At 41.1% G+C, this 21932-nt stretch overlaps 1 protein-coding gene and 1 long non-coding RNA gene across 3 annotated transcripts in view; one reads left to right on the top strand and one right to left on the bottom strand.

Moving 5' to 3' along the window:
* Nucleotides 1–2726: 2726 nt before the first annotated feature.
* Nucleotides 2727–21932, bottom strand: part of ntrk1 (neurotrophic tyrosine kinase, receptor, type 1) — a 39055-nt gene continuing 19849 nt past the window's right edge. The window contains exons 8-17 of one of the 2 annotated variants that reach the window (XM_074652726.1): nt 21415–21747; nt 19755–19772; nt 19572–19630; nt 19358–19460; nt 16978–17133; nt 16503–16633; nt 15649–15821; nt 9491–9731; nt 8985–9143; nt 2727–3498 (exon numbers count right to left, since the gene is read on the bottom strand). In XM_074652726.1, coding sequence (XP_074508827.1) covers nt 3313–3498; nt 8985–9143; nt 9491–9731; nt 15649–15821; nt 16503–16633; nt 16978–17133; nt 19358–19460; nt 19572–19630; nt 19755–19772; nt 21415–21747 — 1559 coding nt within the window. In that variant the 3' untranslated portion in view covers nt 2727–3312. The remainder of the gene's footprint in view (nt 3499–8984; nt 9144–9490; nt 9732–15648; nt 15822–16502; nt 16634–16977; nt 17134–19357; nt 19461–19571; nt 19631–19754; nt 19773–21414; nt 21748–21932) is intronic. The other variant, XM_074652727.1, reaches the window with a different exon arrangement.
* Nucleotides 9489–21932, top strand: part of LOC141778465 (uncharacterized) — a 73754-nt gene continuing 61310 nt past the window's right edge. Inside the window, exon 1 of the long non-coding RNA XR_012596077.1 lies at nt 9489–9755. This is a non-coding gene — a long non-coding RNA (uncharacterized LOC141778465). The remainder of the gene's footprint in view (nt 9756–21932) is intronic.

Genomic DNA, 21932 nt, shown 5'->3' on the forward strand with positions numbered 1-21932 from the left:
AGTTCAAAGAAAGGTTATTTCATTGTGGCACCTCTTTTCTCCATCAGGTTGTATAGATTAGTATGCTATGGTTTGAGTTCACCATCTTTAATGCCTTACAGGATGGATTGTAACGCATACAGAGTGGCTTATTATTAACAGTGGACACATACCAAAATGAATCTGCACTGGAAGAAATAATTACCATAAAAAAAAATCAATATCCTGCATACAAGCATTATATGACGAGGTGGAAGATTAAAAAGGAAAGTTTCCCGCTGCAAAGCTCTAATAGGGGTTCCATTTTAAAGATGGCCTCATTTCCAGCTCTTATTATAGTCATATCCCATATCTAACTAGGCTGGAGACTCGAGTGCTTATTAAAAAAGGTTCATTCTGAAACCACAAATGCAGCCCTTAAGGATAACGGGGACAAACACTACAGAGTGTACTAATCCTATCTGGCCCAGAATCTGCTTGTAGACACTAGAAGAAACAATAAGCCAGACACGAGTCCTCCAAGTGTTTTCATCCCCCCCGGTACACCAGAGGAGGTAGAGAGAGAGAAAGAGACAGAGAAAGGGATGATAGCATTACTCACAATCCATTACCACTCCCTGGAGACGCTCTGCATACAGAGTGATGGAGGGAGGGTGGTGGAGGTGGAGGTGGTGGTGAGGAGGAGGAGGGGGTTGGTAGTGTGAGGTAGAGAGAAGGGTTTGGTGTTGGAGGGTGTTTGTTTGCTGGAGGCCCGGCGGTAAGGCAATATGAAACTTGATTATTCCTTTTCAATAACCATCTGCTGAGGATCCTGTGGAGACGTCACAGGATGCTGATTAGTTCGTCAAAAATAATAGAAGGCTCTTGAATAGCCTTGTTAAGATGTCTAACTTTAAGAACAGACGGCAGCCCAAATCATTGTTCGCTCTGAAGCACGATAATGACGGATTGACTGATGCAGAGGGATGGTCCTGAGCAGTTTTTTTTTTTAATCAACTTTGTTTATTTTTTAAGGGCAGACAATATACAAAGTGCTGGAGTAACAATACATGAAGATATATATTTTTTCAGACATTAATACAGAGTATGTACATTTAGTATTTACACTTAAAGGCATCACAGCGGTTTGTACACTCAGTATTTCACCCTAACTGACACATTTGGTTGAATTTAAAGGGTAACTTCGGTATTTTTCAACCTGTACCCTATTTTCCCATGTTTTTGTCTCTTAGTGACACTTTTTAAAATTGGTCCAGTATTGAGGTAAAACGGTGCAGCCGCCCAGCCGCTAAACGGGCTGTAATGTAATCAATTGGGGCAACCGGGCACTGTCATTTTATATCCATTAAAAGTGCTTGTTTTTGCCACTGAGATGCTCAGATTGTTATTATAGGTGTCTGGCAACATTATGAAAAGGACCTTACAGAGAAATAAAACATTTTCTTTACCTTTCCGTTTCTTACTGTGTCATGTGACTTGTTGCCGGAAGAGACAACGGTGGAAACGTGAGTGAGAGTTGGAGAGAGGAATGCCACGAGACACCGGCGTTGTCAGAGTTTGTCATGTTGGAGTACAGGAAGTGTAGCTTAGTGTTATCTAAAATATTTTCAATGTCATGGTTGGATATTTAGATGATTTCGACAATGTGGAGGCGACGCGACATTTCAGAACGAGACTTCTGCGAGCGAGACACACAGACCGTTTCAAGCGAAAGGTTAGAAAATCATTTTATTTCTCTGTAGAGTCCTTTCCATAATGTTGTCAGACTCTTATAATAACAATCTGAGCCTGTCAGTGGCAAAAACAATCACTTTTAGTGGACGTAAACTGACGGTGCAGGTTGCCCCAAATGATTACATTACAGCTCGTTTGGCAGCTGCAGCGTTCTCCCTCAATACTGGACCAATCCTTTAAAGGGGACATATCATGCACATTACAGCTCCTGTCTCTTTAAGAAGCCCAGTCTGCTCTGATTGGCTTGAGAGAAACATATGGTGCACCTTTTTCAAAGGTAGTTCTCAAACTGTGAGCGGTATATTCTAATGAGCCTGCATGTGACATAGGAAGGTGAGCCAAATCTGAATGGCTTGTTGAATCACATGTTTTTCTGATCTAGACAGCCTACAACAAACTGACTGGGTTGTTTTATTTCACAGTGTGTGAGTTGGTAGACACTCCAGATACCCAAATGTATGTGCACAAGCACTGAAAACTGAGTTTTTCATGATATGTCCCCTTTAAAAAAAAATGTTTTGAGACCGTAGCTTTGAAACAGTGTCTGTTTCAGAGCCATCTGTTGCTCTCCTCCTGGAGTTTCACCCACTTTAATCCATCTGTTGCCTCTAAAACCATCTCAGTGTCACCTCCCCCACCATCTTGCCCCCTTACCAAATTTCAAGGCAGTGCTTTTGATTTTGATTTTGTTACCGTAGCATGTTAAACATCACTAATGTTGTACAAAAAGCCACTCCTGAGTGTCGCAGGCAGGCCACAGGTCAAACTGTTGTTCTTTGGAAGTATTTTTTTGTTCATACTTGACAGCAAAACTGACAGCATTAAATGTAAACACACACTTATATTATGACATCTTGTTCTTGAAAAATACTCATATGATACACTGGATTTTACACATCAGAAACAAACAAGCTTTTGAAGGTTTTGATTGTACAACTTTGATATTTTATATACATTTACTGAAAGCCTTTTAATAACCTCCCATATCAAAACGTATCCAAAATCGTGACTGTCTGCTGCGCCCAAATCTGAAAAATCGGTTTCCACTTTTGACTCATGATGTGAAGTGCCCTCTCTTGTAATCATCCGTTTCATTTCCTAATTGCCTTTCAACACGAGTGTTGCTTGTAGAGTCGTATAAAATGTACCACGGCTCAGCTCAGAGCCAAAATCCCCCGGCAAGCCATCATCTGAGATCTGCACTCCCAGCAACATAAAGCCCGTATACAGTTACTTCAACACTTATCCATGCATGTCCCTCCATCTGGCTGATCCCACTTCAGATAAACATTAAACACTTTGGTAAACATTTGACAGGTTTCCAGGGGAGGACGGGGTAGTAAACAGGGGTCGGGGGTCGAGCCGGGATGAGGCAAAACTTAAACGGAAAGGTCGCTGCAGATGGTTCGTCCATCAGGCATCGAGGCTGGAAAAGCAGCAACTGAGACACATTTTTAAAACTCAAACCAAAAGGAACCTGTTTAAAGTAATCACCCCTGATTAGAGTAATGAAATTAAAGGAACAAGTTTTAGGTTTCAAATCAAAACCTCAACCTCCCCAGCCTCTGAACTGCGCTCCCTGGTTGGTTTCCGGCCCCTTTAGCCCAGGATATCCAGGTAAACCGGTGGGTTCTTGACCAGGGCCAGGAGGCGGCTGTGGATGTCCTTGATGACCATCCTCTGCTGGGGCTCTCTCTGCCAGCAGCCCTGCATCAGCATGTACACCTCCTTGGGGCAGGTGCGTGGCCTCTCCAGTTCCCGTCCCTGCGTGATGCATTCGATGGCCTGTTGGCGTGGGAATTTAAAAATAATGTTATATTAAAGTGACTATTTGTAACTTTCAGAAATGCTTGTTAACAGCGACACCTGTGGCCGTGAAATCAACGAAAGTCAGCGTCGAGCTCGCGCTTGCTCGCTCTAAATATACATGAACGAGCATCGCTCTAAACAGTGAGGCAACACACGTCAGCTAAAACCACAATATCACTCTATATTTCACCTGCTTGGCAGTAATGTTAGCTGACCAGACAGAGGTCTCTCCATGAACATGATTTAGATCTGATCCTAGTGTTGGCTTTTCCTGCCTCAGCGCAGGCTGATGCAGCGGGGCTCTGCAGCGTGTCTCCCTGCTCTCTCCGCCCTCAGCCGGAGAGAGCAGGGAGACACCGGCACCCGGTCGGTAACGAGACGATAACGTGTCTCGCTGCGGAGCCCCGTCACTTCACAAGACACGGGAAACTTCTGTTAGTCTGGAGGAGCTGCAGCATTTATTTCTGCACAAACGTCCACTAGATATTCTCAGAGCTACTAACTCTTCTGCAGTGAGGAGTGAGCGCGCGTTCACGTCTAGAGGTGGAGCGAGCTGAGCGAGAACGCGCGCTCTGTCTGAGTGAAGGCAAGCAGCAGAGGAGCAGAGGCAGCGGCCACACGCGGACGCGCATATGCGAGCGCGCATGTGTCCCGACCCGGTACATTTATAAGCTTAAAAAGTTACAAACAGTCCCTTTAACAGGATATATAGAGTGCTGCAGGAACGAGTCCTAAAACACGAAAATGAGTTAATGTTTTAGCACTTCCAGTTCCGATAAATCAAGTGAGAAGTAGGCTCATTTTCTCATAGACTTCTATACAATCAGACTTCTTTTTGCAACCAGAGGAGTCGCCCCCTGCTGGCTGTTAGAAAGAATGCAAGTTTTCAGCATCGGCTTCACTTTTCAGACCCCGGAGTTGCCGACTGGTGGTATTAAGGGAAAAGTCAGCTTGTCTGGGAATTATGAATGACTGTACAACATTTAGGGCTACAGTAGATGTTGAGATATTTCACTGGATAAGTGAAAACGTTGACCTTCTGGATGGTGATACATTTAAATTCTCAATGCACTAAAATTAATTCAGAAAGACTTTGTGAATCAGTGGATGCTAGATCAAGGATTTTTTAACAAACAGATACTTTTTGGCCCAACAACCTTCGTATCTACAGTTTTACAGATAGGTGTCCATTAGCGGAGACCTCGGAGACAAATGAGAGAGCAGCCAAAATATGAATAACCTCCAGCTCAGACACTAATGGCTCTGATGGGCTGATTGAGTTCACACGCTCTTGCTGCTCAGTGAATAAATCACTGTGGAGGACGAGAGAGAGAATTTCACTGTGCTCTCCATTTGAAGGGTTACTGACTCAATCTCATCCCCATTGTTAACCTTGGCTCGATCCGATGAACAGAAGAGGTCTGTCAGCGCTGAGCCAATTCACACCAAAATGACCCGTCAGTCAGCCGCACGGCTCGACACAAAGACTCACGACGGCCGCACCAAAATGTCGGCCGTTGCCACGGCATGCAGAGTCAGTATTTTGGGATGATTTATCACCGCCACTGCGTGTTTAGGCAACATGATAATTCCACCTGTCCCTCATTGGCCGAGACAGATTAGGCTAACAAGGTTAAAGCTCATTGGCCCGGGGCAGAAATGAGATTAGAATTGAGTGCCAGGGAAAAGTGATCTACCCTTCTCTTGAAAGGAGAGAGGGTTTGGGCCTGTAATAGCACCGCTGTGGTCGCAGTGGAGTCCCACTTCTTGGTGCTCTCGCTGAAAAGGCTAGACTGGACTGCCGTTAATTACTATGAATTTATTGATTAGTTAAAGAGTGCAGAGCGATGAAAAACTTCAGCAACATATGCTCTGAGTATCCGCGACTACAGGGAAAATGTTTTTCTTCTGCAAGTTTGAATTATGTAAAAGCAACAAACAATTTCAGGCTGCTATTGAGAAATGTGTTTAAAAAATTTTTAGATTTTAAGCGGCTATATAATCTAATATTAAAAGTAAATTCTTTTTTAATTTTTTTTTTTTTGTAAATTATTTTTACAGCAACTCCTACAAGCAAAACGTGTGTGTATTGTGTGGATTTGTAATCTTCAAAATTACACATAATATTACAAAATTAACAACAATATATATATTTTTTTAATATTACAAAATTATTGTAACAATTAACAGTAAAAAATTTGTCTCAAGATTTGTGGTTCTCGATAATGAATGTGAATTCTGTAAAAATGAAGAAACAATCTCTTTTATGAATGTCAGTACACATCAGGATTCTGGAAGAAAATTAGGACTATTTTGACGCTGAAAACAATCATTCAATTTAGCTGGAAGACAATGATGTAATATTATACCATGGAAACAAAATTGTATTCATTTTTTGGGGGGAAATTTCACATCCATAAAGCCAAGTTCTCACGGTCTCGCCCATCATTTCAACCCTTCAGGGTTGAATTTAGGAAGTGAGCCTATCCAAATTATAATCTATAAGAAATGTGCTCATATACTAAATTTGCTAGGAGAAATCTGATTTATTGCCTGCATTCTCTGTTAAGTTATTTTATTTCATTATTATTATTTTGTAATTGTTTCTTATAATAATAATAATAATAATAATAATGATGATAATAATGATAATAATAATAATAATAATAATGATGATAATAATAATAATAATAATGATGATAATAATAATAATGATAATAATAATAATAATAATAATAATAATAATAATTGTAAAGAGTATTGCCTGTTTTGGTATCCCTACACTATATTATTATGATGTCTAATGTTCTCTATGTTATCATATTGTCACACATTATAATTGTTGATTTCTACAATAAAGAAATGTGGAAAAAAAACAGCTGAGTAAGTGCAGGCTAGTTAGGTTGCAGAATGAATGGCTGAGGAATGTGTCAATCATGCTACACCTGCAGACATGTCCCGCCCCCTTGCTCTCACGGGCCAATGGTAGCCTGGCCTACTGACATCACGTTTGATTGTCTTTGAGAAAACCCCAAAACAAATGCCATGTGAGAGGATAAGAAGTTAATGCAGCATGTCTAAACAACCCAAATTACCAACCACCATTGGTCTAAAGAGACAGCAGGTGTTAACAGTTAATGCTTAGAGGCCAGGTATGAAGAGGTAAGCTTTATTTGCTCTCTGGTCGTTGTTTAAGTTGCTGATAAAAGTTGCTTGAGCACACGCAGGGGAGACCGTAGCTTTGGTCTCCAGGGCCGGAGACTCTGCTGTACTCTGCTCCTCTGCTTCTCTGCCTGCCTGCCTCTCGCTATTTTGCTCCACTCTCATGTGCATGCACGCACACTCCACACTGCAGAAGAGTTAGTTTAGCTCTGAGAATCTCTAGTGAATGTACAGTGGACGTTTGTGCAGAAATAACTGCAGCAGCTCCTCCAGACCAACAGAGGTTTCCTGTGTCTTGTGAAGTGATGGGGCTCCGCAGAGAGAAACGTTATCGTCTACGACCAAAACTCCAGCGTCTCCCCTGTTCCCTCCGGCCGCGGTCGGGAGGCTGAGGCAGGAAAAGCCAACACTAGGATCAGCATTGATTCATGGAGAGACCTTCGTCTGGTCAGCTAACATTACTGCCAAGCAGCTGAAATATAGAGTGATATTGTGCTTTTAGCTGACGTGTGTCGCCTCACTGTTTTGAGCGATGCTCGTTCATGTCTATGTGGAGCGAGCACAAGCCCGACGCTGACTTTCGTTGAGGGTTAGGTTTAGGTAGGGGGAAACACATATCGACGGGAAACAGTGCTCGACACAACACTTGCATACTTGCACACTAGCGTTGCTATTTGCGTAATGTGTATGGAATATCGGCTTTTGTGTGTTGTTGCTGGTACAGTATGACACGTCGCAAATAGAGGGGTGTCGTTATTGTTTTTCGCGTAGAGCCGCAGACGTGCATGCACCGGTCCTGTCTACTGTAGAAGATCAACAGCAGGTGTACAGTGACGGGAAAAACAGTAAAAGTTCAAAAGTAAATGTCATCTCTTCCACAAACAATGCAGGTAAATCAGTAAGAAGCTAACCGACAATGTTTGGATGTGCCACAAAGAAACAATCACACAAGATATAATTCCCTGTAGTTTCATCTGTCCACTTTAAAGGGACACTTCACCTAAATCACCCCCCAAAAAAAGGATTTAGCCACTAGCCACTCAGATAGTTTCAGTTTCATTTCTTGAGGTTTGGAGATCAAATTCAATTACCCCATGCCAAAATAAATTTCTGATAGACAGGAAATCTGAGCACACAGTGTCAAGTTAAAACCTAAGAGTGAAATACTAAACTCGGTCCACAACAGCAGAGAGAAAGCACTCTGTCAGGAGACAACTGTCTCTGGGTGGAGCCACAATCCATCCAATCCTGCCATGGTAATCCACCTCCAAATCTGGATTTGAATGCTTTGTTTTTTTTAAATTATTTTTATGTAATAATAAAGTATAAATCCCCAAATAACCCATGAAATAAGGAATAATCCCACAACATTATCCATTATTCATATTCAGCATTAATTATTATTACTTATTCTCAGACGGATATCACTGCTTGTGTGTAGAGGTGCGTATGTTTGGTGCAGTAGTGTGGCAGCGGCACTACTAATGACTCAAACCAATTATGCCGATTAATTTAATAGTTGTCAACTAATCAATTAATTGTTTCAGCTCTACATGGATTTATCAATACACAGCACAGAGAGAACTACTTCTGAAACGTACTGCGTTGCGTCTGGTCGAATCACAAGCATTGTCTAGAATGTCCGTGATCAGCTCCGGCGGCTGCGTCTTCGGCGCCCGGTGGAGGCTACTAGCATGCACAAACCACAGTCAGATAAAGGATCAGAGAGTCCAGTAGACTCATCCACCCTCAAATCGCCTACTGCTTGGAACAGAGCCTCTCGACAGTATATCGTGTGGTCCTTATTTTAAAACGAAAAACGCATTTTTATGGATATGGACGACACTCCGTTAGCGGCGGTAGAGCTTCATGAGAGCTGTATTTTTATGTATGGTCACAACATAATCTTTGTTTAACTTTGTTGTTGCTGTAGAAGATGCCGATTTGTCATAGAATATGGAAAGTAAACCTCGGGAACAGGCTTAATGTTTTCAGAAACACATGAAAGAAATGCTGAATGAGAGAATGAGTTACTACTCTTATTTCGTGGTCAGGTGTCAGATATCTCAAAACCTGGACAAATATATCTGCATAGCTAGATACCACAAAAGGTAAATGAGAAAATATATCTTTTTGTAATTTGGGTGAACTGACCCTTTCAATGAGACATGTTTCTGTGGGTGTCTCTCTTGGTGATAAAAAAAAAAGACCTATTAAAATGTTTCCTTGCAACAAGAAAGACTGAATGATTTGCCAGTAGCAGATAACGTCTTAATGATAAACTTTCCGTCCCAACCCACCTCACTGTTGGACAGCTGGTACCAGGGCTGCTTGCCGTAGGTGAAGATCTCCCAGAGGACCACGCCGAAACTCCAGATGTCGCTCTCCGTGGTGAACTTCCTGTACATGATGCTCTCCGGGGGCATCCAGCGGATCGGCAGCATCGTACGTCCGCCCACCTGAGGAGGAGGATGAGGCAATGGATGTAATGTTTCATCAGTATTGCATAATAGAAGTCTCAAGGTGAACATTTAACCACTTTGCTTTGTTGATAGAATTAAGCAGAAGTACCATGCTTTTAAGCATATTCTCAAACACATTCAGCCTTGAACCATCTATAACATCTGGACAGTTTTAACATCCAAAATAGCTTCAATTCATAGTAGTTTAATTCATAGAAAATGGACCCACAACCACCAAAAGCAAAATTATTCGCAAGGCCAAACATTAGGGCTGAGTAGAAAGTGTTATTCATCTCCAAAAACAAAACATAACAGTCTTGTCTTTCTCTTTTCCAGCCACTTACCCGATAGTAATCTGTGCTGTAGATGTCTCGGGACATGCCAAAGTCTCCGATTTTGACCACCAGGCCCTCCCCCACCAGACAGTTGCGGGTTGCCAGGTCGCGGTGGACGAAGTGCAGAGATGCCAGGTAGACCATGCCCGAGGCGATCTGGGCGGCGATGTGCAGCATCTGAGGCAGAGTGAGCTGACCCAGCGGGGGCATCTTCGTCTCCTCCAGGATACGAGCGTCGGGGCCGTGAGCTCTACAGGTGACACACGAGGAACATGTGAGTGTCTTGGTTCCTACTTTTCTTCCAGACTGTTTTAATGTGTATGTTTGTGCTTCATTAGAGAGATGACAGGGTAATATGTGAGATGAGAGACAGTGGTGGAAGAAGTATTTAGAGCCTTTACTTGAGTGAAAGTACTAATACAACAATGTCAAAAATACTCCATTACAATTAAGAGTTCTGCATTCAAAATCCTACTCAAGTAAAAGTACACAAGTGTTATCAGCAAAATGTACTTAAAGTATCAAAGTAAAAGTAGTCGTTCTGCAGAAAAATGGCCCCAGTGAGTGATATCGTATCATATATGACATTATTAGATTGTTACTGATATACAAGCGACATTTTACTGTTGTAAAATACAATAAAATACAATTACAGTAGAAGTATAAAGTAGCTTTAAATGGAAATACTCAAGTAAAATACCTCAAAATTGAACTTAAGTACAGTTCTTGAGTAAATGTACTCATTTAATTTCCACCAGTGGTTCCAGAGTGTAGCAGTAACTTCCTGGCAGTATTATTTCCACCACTAAACTGTCATGAGGATGGTCTTGTCAAGCCCCATTTGCATTAGATTAATACCAGCCGTGTGTGTCATCATGGTAACATGTGGTCCTGGAGCCACCTACTGCATTGAGATGTATGACGGAGGCGTTTGGAGTACTTTGCCAGGTGTTTATATGTCTGTCTGTCTATCTGTGGAAGGATTTTGTCACTGTGATATCGTTGCAACCGCGCAAGATGCAATCACGAAACTTAACAGGTGTGTAGTTGAGATCAAAATGAAGGAAGGTTCGAAGATGGGCTTTTTTCTTTAGTTGAATTAGTTAAACGCACATTTGTCACTGCAAAAACTACGTAAGCAGTATAGTCTTATATTTACATGTAAAATCTAGTCGTCTACTTAATTAAACGGTAAAAAGAAGGCACTTGGTTCTAGAAAATTCTTCAAACTAATTGAGCGAGCCCTTTTTAATGAGGACTCAGCTTGTATATAATGGATTATTTGTAATTTCAGAAATTTCATTGCCCTTTTAAGAGCTACTTTTGAGGTCAGATGGGTTTGTAGTGGTTTTGCTTATCACCAATGGTAGATGACAGAATATTTTCCTTATTGGTTTTCTTTTCTGCTCTGGAGCTGAACTCCGGACCGCTGTGCAGTGTAAAGGGGACTGTATGAACACACATTTCCATTTGTAAAGAACAGAACATGCTGGCCTCTGCTATTCTTCTCTGTTTCTATTGGCTTTACAGATTAATCAAATGCTCCAAGTGTGTTGGTAACTATGGCATCAACCTTGGGTGACCTGAAGGACAATGACCTCAGCATGCAATCTGCAGATTGAACATTCCTGACATATATGAGCTCTTGAGAGCATTACAGACATGGTCGGCGTGACCACGCCATAATAAAACCATTTAACAGTGACGGTTAATAGAAAACATAAGGCTTGTAATACGCCTACAATTGATTTGCAATAATGCAATTCGGAGATGCAGAGCACATTGAGTCTCGGTTGTTCTTGTGGATCATAAACACCCACTCTCACGTCAAACTCCGGCCTAAATGAGCAAATCACAGATGATGTCTCCATCCATCCTAATATCTCTCCTCTCCACTTTGTCCCCTCCTTACAAAGGAAGTTGTCTATACAATCACTATTAGTTTAAAAGGCAGGTGGCAGGGTGGGAAAGCAGCTGCATTGTGGGGGCCCTCAGACGTTTCACCCATTCTGTCTGCTGGAAATGTGATTTCCATCCATTGGTGAACATATATCTCAGGCAAAGTCTGTGTGCACGCATGTGTGTTTGTGTGTTTTCATTCCCAATCTGTCTCCTGTGGAGGACACCTGGCAGACAGCATCAACTGCGTCTGCTCTAATAGTTCTGTCAGATGGTTTCCCAGGTGCCAAGTGAGCTCTAATAGGTCAACGCTGTCTCAGTCCTCAGTGACCCCTTTAGCTCCCTCAACAGGTTTCTAAACTTTGTGTTTAGATTACAGTTAAAGTGATTCAAATAATGCTTTTTAAAGGTTTTTATATGATTCTGTAGCTTCCCAGTGGCGTTCCTTATGTATTCAAATCCCAACATTCACATTTTGGTCGGAGTACGTGTCATATGTTTTAGCGTCAAAATGCTATTTTCCCATCTAAAATGTTTTTACCACGTGACCTGACGTAGTGACGCTGCTACATGTACAGTATATATACAGCCTTAAAGTCAGTGTGTTACATACAGTAAATTAGATGGCGGTCGGCAGACACCCAGTTTGGAGAAGCAGGCAGGAGTACCGGCTTGGAAGCTAAGCACTGTACAGTAGTGGTGTAAGAAAATATCGAATATCGCGATATTATGTTTTGTGATATTGTATCAATTCTCAAAAAGACGAGCGATTTTTATTTAATAGTTTACATGAAAAGATTAACAGTCAATACTTTATTTCATTAGCAAAGAGATGTGTCCTCTCAGTGTATGTGTCCTCTCAAAGTAGAGCTGTGATGTTGGATGTTACAGGAACTGTCTATCATGATGCGTATGATATCGCCAATACACAGCCCTGATGTACAGCTGTGTGGATGCCACGTTAGTTCGGATCCGAAAGTCACACTTTAACCCAAACAAACTAAGCGATTGATGCAGCAGTAGACCAGCAACTCCGTTGCAAATAGGTTTTCCTGCTGCTCCCATCCACAGCCACTTTACCTCGCCGTCAGGCAGCCCTTTCTGACGGGGAACCGAAGCCGTTATTTAGCTTTCTTCAAAGCCACCAGGCCTTCTTAAGACATCACATCTTGTCCATTTCTGCTTAAAGCTGCAGTAGTCAGTATATTTTTGGCATCATTGAGCAAAAATCCCATAATAACCTTTCATCATATTGTAATTCAAGTGTTCTGAGAGATAACTAGACTTCTGCTCCTCCTCATGGCTCTGTTTTCAGGCTTTAGAAAATCTAGCCGGTGACGGGAGACTTTGACCAATCACAGGTCATTTCAAAGAGAGAGCGTTCCTATTGGCTGTGCTCCGGTCATGTGACCGGAACTTGGAGTTCCTTCAACAGATTTTTCAATGGCAGCGGCGTCACAAACTTTCTCATTTTACAGCTAAACCGTGCACTACAAGATGATTCTGAAAACATTTGAGGCGTGAAATAGACATTAACATAACATAATATTGATTCATATTTGATCAGCGCTGCCTAGTTTGACCGTTTGGTCGGAGTTTGCGAGTGATTGACAGCCTGCTCTCATAGACGGCAGCTGGACAGCAGACCTCAGATCAGCTCTGACTGCTTGTTTTCCTCCGGTATGTGAAATCCTGCAGATGCCGTTACGAGCACCAGAGGACACAGAGACACATGATTTTTTTCAGGTTACCTGTTTCATGTCACGATATTGCGACCGTTTTATAATAATAACTTTTTTTAATCATATCTGCTCCGATCTCGCCTCCTTCAGCTTTAAGTGCTGAATGTGATTATTTACTGCATCCATCAGTATTCAAATTAAATCCTGCAATTCACTCTTGTAAATAATATATTTGCCCCGCGCCTTGATATGTTGTGAATCCTATTTGCACCAAACAAGAGATGTGCTTAGGAGGCAACAAGATGTTCTCATTCTTCTATACAAATCACCGTTGCCTCCATTTTCTGTGACAGGCGAGTGACATAAACTGTAAGTGGAGGAAAAAGGAGGAGAAGTTCTGGAGTAAAAGCAAATCATAGCTGATATTAAGACATGTTTGAGTCACTTTAACAAAAGACAGTGGACAATTTATCAACTAAGACATGTCAAATTTACAGGAGATTTAAAGTACAGATCTCTACATCCCCAGATAATCTAAGCTTCTTGTAAATAGGACTTAAGAGACCTTAAAGTGCAGCGAAGTAGCAGCATCAATTTATTAGTCTATACAGTAAACACTTCCACAGCCGTCCTCATTCATCATCTCTACTTGAACAGACAGGATCCACAGACACGCTGAGTGACCACTGGACCCACACAGTCCACCGACGTCAGCCGACTGGGTTTAACCCTTTAAGCACTCTGCAGCTCAGTGTCTTTAAAGAACTGGAGTCACTTATCGGTGTGTCCGAGGTTCATATTTTCAACAGTTGTTTAAGCATTACCAATACTCTTATCGCTCTCTCTCTCTTTATATACTCTTTACTATTTATTTTATATATTTTTGTCTTTTTATATCTTTTCTTAAAGTCGATGTTGAAAGTTGATGGAAATAAAAACACCCTTTTAACCCTTTTAGATCACATCCGGTCATATTGTGCACCTATTTAACAATATATGCAAAAAAATTACAAAAAATATATATTTCCTTGTATTCTGATATCAAAATTAGGGCTGTCAATTGATTAAAATATTTAATCATGATTAATTGCATGATTGTCCATAGTTAATTGTGATTATCGCACATTTTTTGATCTGTTCAAGATGAACCTTAAAGGGAGATTTGTCAAGTATTTAATACTCATATCAACATGGGAGTGGGCAAATATGCTGCTTTAAGCAAATGTATGTTTATATGTATTATTAGAAATCAATTAACAACACAAAACAATGACAGATATTGTCCAGAAACCCTCACAGGTACTGCATTTAGCATGAAGATATGCTCAAATCATAACATGGCAAACTGCAGCCCAACAGGCAACAACAGCTGTCAGTGTGTCAGTGTGCTGACTTGACTATGACTTGCCCCAAACTGCATGTGATTATCATAAAGTGGGCATGTCTGTAAAGGGGAGACTCGTGGGTACCCATAGAACCCATTTACATTCACATATAAAGAGGTCAGAGGTCAAGGGATCCTTTTGAAAATGGCCATGCCAGTTTTTCCTCGCCAAAATTTAGCGCAACTTTGGAGCGTTATTTAGCCTCCTCGGTGACAAGCTCGTATGACATGGCTGGTACCGATGGAGCTAGCTTTAAAACTGAGCCCGCTACAACCTCCGAAAGATCGATTGCGTTAATGCGTTAAAGAAATTAGTGGCGTTAAAACGAATTTGCGTTTACTTTATCTCGTTAACTTTGAAAGCCCTAATCAAAATCCAATCATCTTTTCCTCCTGTAAAACAAAATATGGTGTGCACTTACGTAAACTTGTACCAACCAATTTCAACCAATATTATCATGACATCCATCCATCAATCAGTCTGCAACTTGTAGCGACATGGGAGGTGTTTGTGTGGAGCATGGATGTATAAAGAGAACAGTGTGGAGCCTCAGTCCTCTGCTGCTCCGTCAAAGATGCTGGCTCCGTATTGCGCTACATTCTAATCCCACCCACTTTTTAGCGGCCCAATCAAACGCGTAGGATTTGATTTAAATCGCTCTCGTAACTGTACTCTGCTCAAATTTTCCGTTTCACTGGGGAATACGTCACAGTACAGAAGCTTAATACGCTTTAACTTCCATTTCACTGGGACTTAAATGCCTTTATGTCTTAAGTAATGCACTTTGAATTAACTTTTCGTTGAAAGGTGCTACACAAATAAACTTGCCTTGCCTAATCTGCTGATTATGTGCTCGATTAATTGATAAATTGTTTGGTGTATGAAATGATTGAAAATAGCAAAAAAGGTCCATCACAATATCCTGAAGCCCAAGTAAAGATATTTTAATAGGTTGTTTTGTCTGACCAACAGTTCAAACCCAAAGATATTCAGTATAATATCAAAGAAGATTCAGAGAAATATCAAATATTCTCATTTTGGCAATTTATAAAAAGTTATGGAAACGTTTTCTGTCGATCGATTCGTTGTTTCACTTCTAGTGTGAATAATAAACTTAACGATTGCTCCATTTCCCATTTAGCTGCTGGCTCACCTTCAGCAGGGACAGTTGTGGGAATTGAATATTGCTGTATGTACGTACCTCAGAAATCGGTTGAGGTCTCCGTGCCTCATGTATTCGAACACCATGGCCAGCGGCTCTCCGTCCGTACAGACGCCGTAGAATCGCACAATGTGCTGGTGTTGGAGCACCGTCAGCAGCTCCGCCTCTCTCTGGAAGTCCTGCCGGGTCGACTCGTTGGCGTCCTTTAGAGTCTGTGACCACATAAGGGGGACGGGCATTTACATGAAGATGCAGGTTACTGGGCTTAAAAAGTAAAGATCTTAAATCAACAGCGTTAAAAGCAACCGACAGTCAGGAGTCTGATAGAAAAATGAAAGTAAAGATGCTACTAGAGGATTTGTGTGCATTAATGAGAAGCATTGGGCCCACGATTCCTTTCTTACGCCCTTGCTTATGAGTGATGATGTGTTGCAATAAAAGCACACGTCTGATTAATGGGATGATAAATCTGAGCAGAGCCAGATTCATTTTATTCGCTGCGGTTTGCATTAACCTGTTGTAACATGAGCTGTGTATTAAACCACCTGACCGTCCTCAACAAAGACATCTCACTCTGAAACCACAGGATGGTTTTCAGTGTCGTATAAGTGCAGTGTATTTACTTTTACTGTTGTTGGCGCAGTATCAAGTTACTTTTTTAAGTACTTAACTTTAGGTTAAGAGGGGAGAGAGATGGGGGAATAAAGGTCCCCAACTGGGCACTGAGAGTGCTGCAGTTCATACAGATAGAAACAGTAACTGGTTGCTACTGAAATATAGCTATTATTTATTCTAAAAACCCAGGTACTGCTTTTCTCTTTTCGGGATTAAACCTTATTAATAGTGAAAATTGGCGTTGAGATAGTGAGGATTGACCGAGTGAATTCACTCACCTTGATGGCGACCAGCATCTTGTCGCTGTCGGGGCTGAGGTTGGCGCACTCTGCCAGGTAGACTTTGCCAAACGCTCCTTCACCCAGCTCCCACTTCAACACAATGTCCTGCCGTTTAATATGCTGGACACCTGAACGTTAAAATACAGACAAGGGTTGAAAATCTGGGTGAAATGATGTCTTTGTTTGCAACAAAAGTTAATTATATTGGCTCAAGATTTCACCACGTTAATTTACTTTGTTGTCCCTCGTGAAATCCAGTCCACAACAACAACAAATATTACAGTAATTCATTTTAAGAAATTACGGGCACTGACCAAATCAACCCACATGAAAGTGTTCGGCGTAAATAATATCACCAAACAACCAAGAAACTGCTATTTCTTTATATTTGGGGGAATGAGCATAATTGTGGATTCAGTAACAAACCGTCAAACATCGCCAGAGTAGAAACAAGTTCAGCTGTAACACTCACACATGTCTTTCTCCTTGATGATGCCACAGAAGTATTGTGGATTTTCTACAAAGCTGGACAAACCAGAGTCTTCATCTGAGGAAGGCGGGCTGGTTCCAAAGTTCATGAAACGAAGCGACACGGCCAGCTCATCCTCAGTGCCCAAAACTGATGAACCTAATGAAGCGGGGAGGGATACAAACAAGCGAAACTGAGAGATGTATACGCCCAATCAACCTCCGACCACTCGTGATTGCAGCGGCCATCAAAAAGAAATTCAGAACTCATTTTTTTCCCTTCGAGGAATCAATGTTCTCCGCTACCAACTTGACTGCACATTTGTTGGTGCCATGGTGACAGATGATGACAAGCTCTAATAATCACCATCATCAACCACGCAGCAATCAGAACACATTGAACCAAAACAAGGGGAAGGAAGTCTGAATAGCTAGCAACCCCTGACTACAGTGTGTATTAAAAGCCAAACAAGTGGGGCCCGAATTGTAAAACCCCACTCAGCGAGGCAAACCACAGAACCCCTAGAGTCCAACACGGTGGAAAATGGAACAACAAAGAGAGAGCACAGAAGCGATGGAGGGAAGGAAAGAGGAGCCAGGACAGAGTGTCTAGGAAGGTAGTAGGAGGCAGACGCCAGAAACTGTGTCCAGGTTAGGGCTGAACGATGGTGCAAAAATATCTAATTGTGATTATTTTGACTGATTTGCGATATTATAGGAACTGATTTTTACATACTTTTTCTCATTTTCATTGAAAAACAGATTACAATTATTATAGTGTGATTTGTGTGGGGATCTGTTCCAAACAAATATGTTTTCTTAAGTCAGTAGAATATGATATGTAGGTCAGGACGTCTCTGTAGCACCACGATGTTTAATTTAAAATGGTATTTTGACACACATTTCACCTTTAACAAATATTGCAATTTGAAAATTTCAGTCGCCCATGTTGCGATTTCAATACAATTTTGATTAATTGCGCAGCCCTAGTCCAGATACAACAAAATATATTTTATTTACCAATAACTGGCATCATGCTACACAGGTAGGCTAACCAAAAAGATGTAAAAACAAAAGAAAACAAGTAAACAGTTAGGTGCTATTTGATATCCAGAGCATTAATATATCAGCAAACAACTATTGTCTATGTAAAGATATAGAGGAGAAATGTCTACCTGAGCAGAGAATGAAGTCTTCTCCCTCAGTGTGTTTTGTAATCAGAGCTTCATGCTTTGTTGACATAGCCGTGCTTTTAGTGCATGTTCGTGCGTGTGAGCGTGTCCTACTGGCTACTGTAGTAGGGGTATAAGAAAATATTGAGTATTACGATATTATGTTTTGTGATACTGTTTAGATTCTCAAAAACAATGTATTGATTTGTAATTAGTTGTGTAAATAGTTAAAGCTGGAGTAGGCAGATCGGAGCAGATATGATTTAAAAAAAAGTTATTTTTATAAAACGGTCGCTATACCGTTAGATGCTAGCCGCCGGCTCAGCTGTCGCCATGTTGAGAGCCATACAGAGGCAATATAAATGTTACCAATATCGCATTTAGCACCTTTAATAAGCAAAGTTAATTAGTAAGCAGCATGGCAACGATGGTGAAAATGGGTCAAATGCTGTGATCTCACCCACTTCGTCACCGGCCCACTTTGGCACTTTGAGAGTGAGAAGGGTAGATGTGTGTGTGTGTATTTGTGTATATAAGTGTGTTGGGGGTGGGGTCCGAGTGGAGCTATATCACGTTTAGTTGTCCATCCATCTTCTTTAATGGCCCTCACCACGTGGCGGTGGCCAAGGGAGGTTTCTGCCGCCATTCTGGTGCAGTAATTGAGGCACTTTAGCTCGGCCGACGCAGCGGCTGCCTGTGTGCAAAGTTACCGCTCAGTGGAAATCCTATGTTAGTCCTAGACCTTCTGAGAGCCTGACAGAACATCTGCGATTTGAAACAATAATTTGGCGGAACATTTTGATTATGGTTCATTCCAGTTCGTATAAATGTCTTCAGATTGTGTTTCCGGGGCTGAGACAATGTCTACGTTTACATGTACAAAATATTCAGTTTTGGAATGACCTCAAAGTAAACATCATTCGGTCGCCATCACAAACACGAACAGAACATGTCCTCATAAAATCCTTCAATTTACTTCAACCAATTTTAAATACATACCCATTTTTGTTTATTATCTACGCCGGCCATTTACGTAAGTTATTACGAGCAACCACCGACGCATTCGGTTGAAAGTCACCAGTTAACACAGTTAGTCACTACGACTTGCCACTGCAGTAATGGTGGCGCCGCTAGATGACGGAACACACAAAGTGATCGCTGGGTTCGTCTATATCATGCGTGCAGTAAATGAAATAATGTGTTTTAACTTACGGTGAATACCAAACTTGGAATGCTGGCCACACTTGTTAATAATCAGAACCATGATGAGGAGGAAAGTGCAGGCGAACACAGCGAGACCCACGGCCACAGACACCTGTTCAAACCAAGACAGAACTGCAGTCACACTCACGAACATCATTGATACTCCTTAGTTACATATTTGTAATTGTATTGTATTTTTGGGAATGACGACGCACAGACGTACCACAAACACTCGACTCTCCGGGTTCTCTGTGACGTCCATGTCTGATTTGTTTGTAGGAACTGAGGGACAGGAATGAGATTTGTTAAAGGAAAATGACGTATGACAGACTTTGCATCAAGTCTATGTAGTATTGAGGAGACATGCTGAGGTTTTTAGGAGTGTAAAAATCAATCGGAGACTTACTTGGATACACATCAGGGACTAGCGTGAGGGAAGCGAGAACAAAAAACACATTTATGGACAAAAATGACAAAACCTATGATATTCAAGAGTGACTGTTTAGCTATCAAACCTTCACACATACACACACTGTTTCAATATTTAACCTTTAGCTGATGAATGCAAATTAATAAATGTTAGGGCTGTCAATCGATTACAATATTTAATCACAAATTAATCACAACTTAATCGCAAATTTTTTATTTGTTCAAAATGTACCTTAAAAGGGAGATTTGTAAGTATTTAATGTTCTTATCAACATGGGAGTGGTAAATTATGCTACACAAAACAATGACAAATATTGCCCAGAAACCCTCACAGGTACTGCATTTAGCATAAAATCTTTAGGTATCGTTAGGTAAGAAAGAAATACAATTATAAGGCTAGATTAGCAAAGGTTAATTGAACAAAATAAAAACTGAATGGAGACCAAAGATAGGATATTAATAATAACGTGTTAAAGAAAATTTGTTTTAACGCCACTAATTTCTTTAACGCATTAATGCAATCAATCTTTCGGAGGTTGTAGCGGACACATGAAACTAGAAAACCTAAATTTTGGCGAGGAAAAACTGGCATGACCATTTTCAAAAGGGTCCCTTGACCTCTGACCTCCAGATCAGTGAATGTAAATGGGTTCTATGGGTACCCACGAGTCTCCCCTTTACAGACATGCCCACTTTATGATAATCACATGCAGTTTGGGGCAAGTCATAGTCAAGTCAGCACACTGACACACTGACAGCTGTTGTTGCCTGTTGGGCTGCAGTTTGCCATGTTATGATTTGAGCATATTGTTTTATGCTAAATGCAGTACCTGTGGGGGTTTCTGGATAATATCCGTCATTGTTTTGTGTTGTTAATCGATTTACAATAATAAATATATACATATATTTGCATAAAGCAAACATATTTGTCCACTCCCATGTTGATAAGAGGATTAAATACTTGACAAATCTCCCTTTAAGGTTCATTTTGAACAGATAAAAATGTGTGATTAATCGCGATTAACTATTTGAATCGATTGACAGCCCTAGTAAAAACCTATTAAACTACAGCTCTAGTCCATCCACTTATTTATTCAATTGATTTTTAAGGCAGAATATGACATTTGGATATGAATATTAATGTGTGTTTATATATATACTTTTCTTGAGGGGGGGCACAAAATAGAAACTAATGTTTAAGTAATCAGTAGTGTAATGAGTGTTTATTAGTTTTATGCCGCTCACCGGTTGAATCAGAGTTAATCAGGAGTGACTCATGTAGAAAGAAGTCAGTATGTTGATTCACAGAGTTAATCATTCCATAATGTTTCCTTAATTTATAATTATCTACTATATAGTCCTCCATGCAGACTCATCCAGGAGCTACTTATCAGTGACTCATCAGTTATCAGAGTTCCTCTTTCATCGCTTTGTAACGACTCAGTATTTTGAGGACCTTGTTAAAAGATGTTGCAGATAAATCAAGTCATTGTTTCAACAGCGTTCAAATATGATGATAAGATATTCAGATAGATTCCTCTTTTAGCTGCCCCTAATGGCCTCCTCTGCTCATGATGGGATGCTGCTCGGAAACAAAAAAAACATTCTGCAGCTCCAAAACAGTTTCAGGAACTCACCTACAATCATCCCCTCTGGATTGTGTGTCTCGAAGGGGTTCACCATAAACATCCCGCTGGCTGTGGCCTCATCCCTTCCCAGTTTGTTCTGCACGATCAGAGTGTAGTTGCCGTTGTCCACGTGGGTGGGCTTGTCGAGGAAGAGACATCCGTGTTTCTTTGACCCGTCGGCCGAGTCGGGGATGAGCTGGGTGAATCTGAAGGCGGTACTTTTGAGTTCGTTGCCTTTGTAGCGCCAGCTGATGTTCGGTTCAGGATTTCCATCCACAGCAAATGGGAAACACCAGTGATGCTGCTGGACGGCGTTCCCCAGGAAGATGATTTTGACTGGAACTGTTGAGAGATGACAGATTTGAGATTTCAGGGGTGGTTAGAGAAGAAAGGTAGAAGTGTTTCCTCTTGTATTTCTAAACTGGAATGTCAACTAGGAAGATGAAGACTGAAAGGAAAAGTTTGACACTTTGGGGAAATATGCTCATTCGTGCCCAGAGTTATGTGAGAATTGACACCACACTCAT

The sequence above is a fragment of the Sebastes fasciatus genome, chromosome 12, assembly GCF_043250625.1.
Source record: "Sebastes fasciatus isolate fSebFas1 chromosome 12, fSebFas1.pri, whole genome shotgun sequence".
Taxonomy (NCBI): domain Eukaryota; kingdom Metazoa; phylum Chordata; class Actinopteri; order Perciformes; family Sebastidae; genus Sebastes; species Sebastes fasciatus.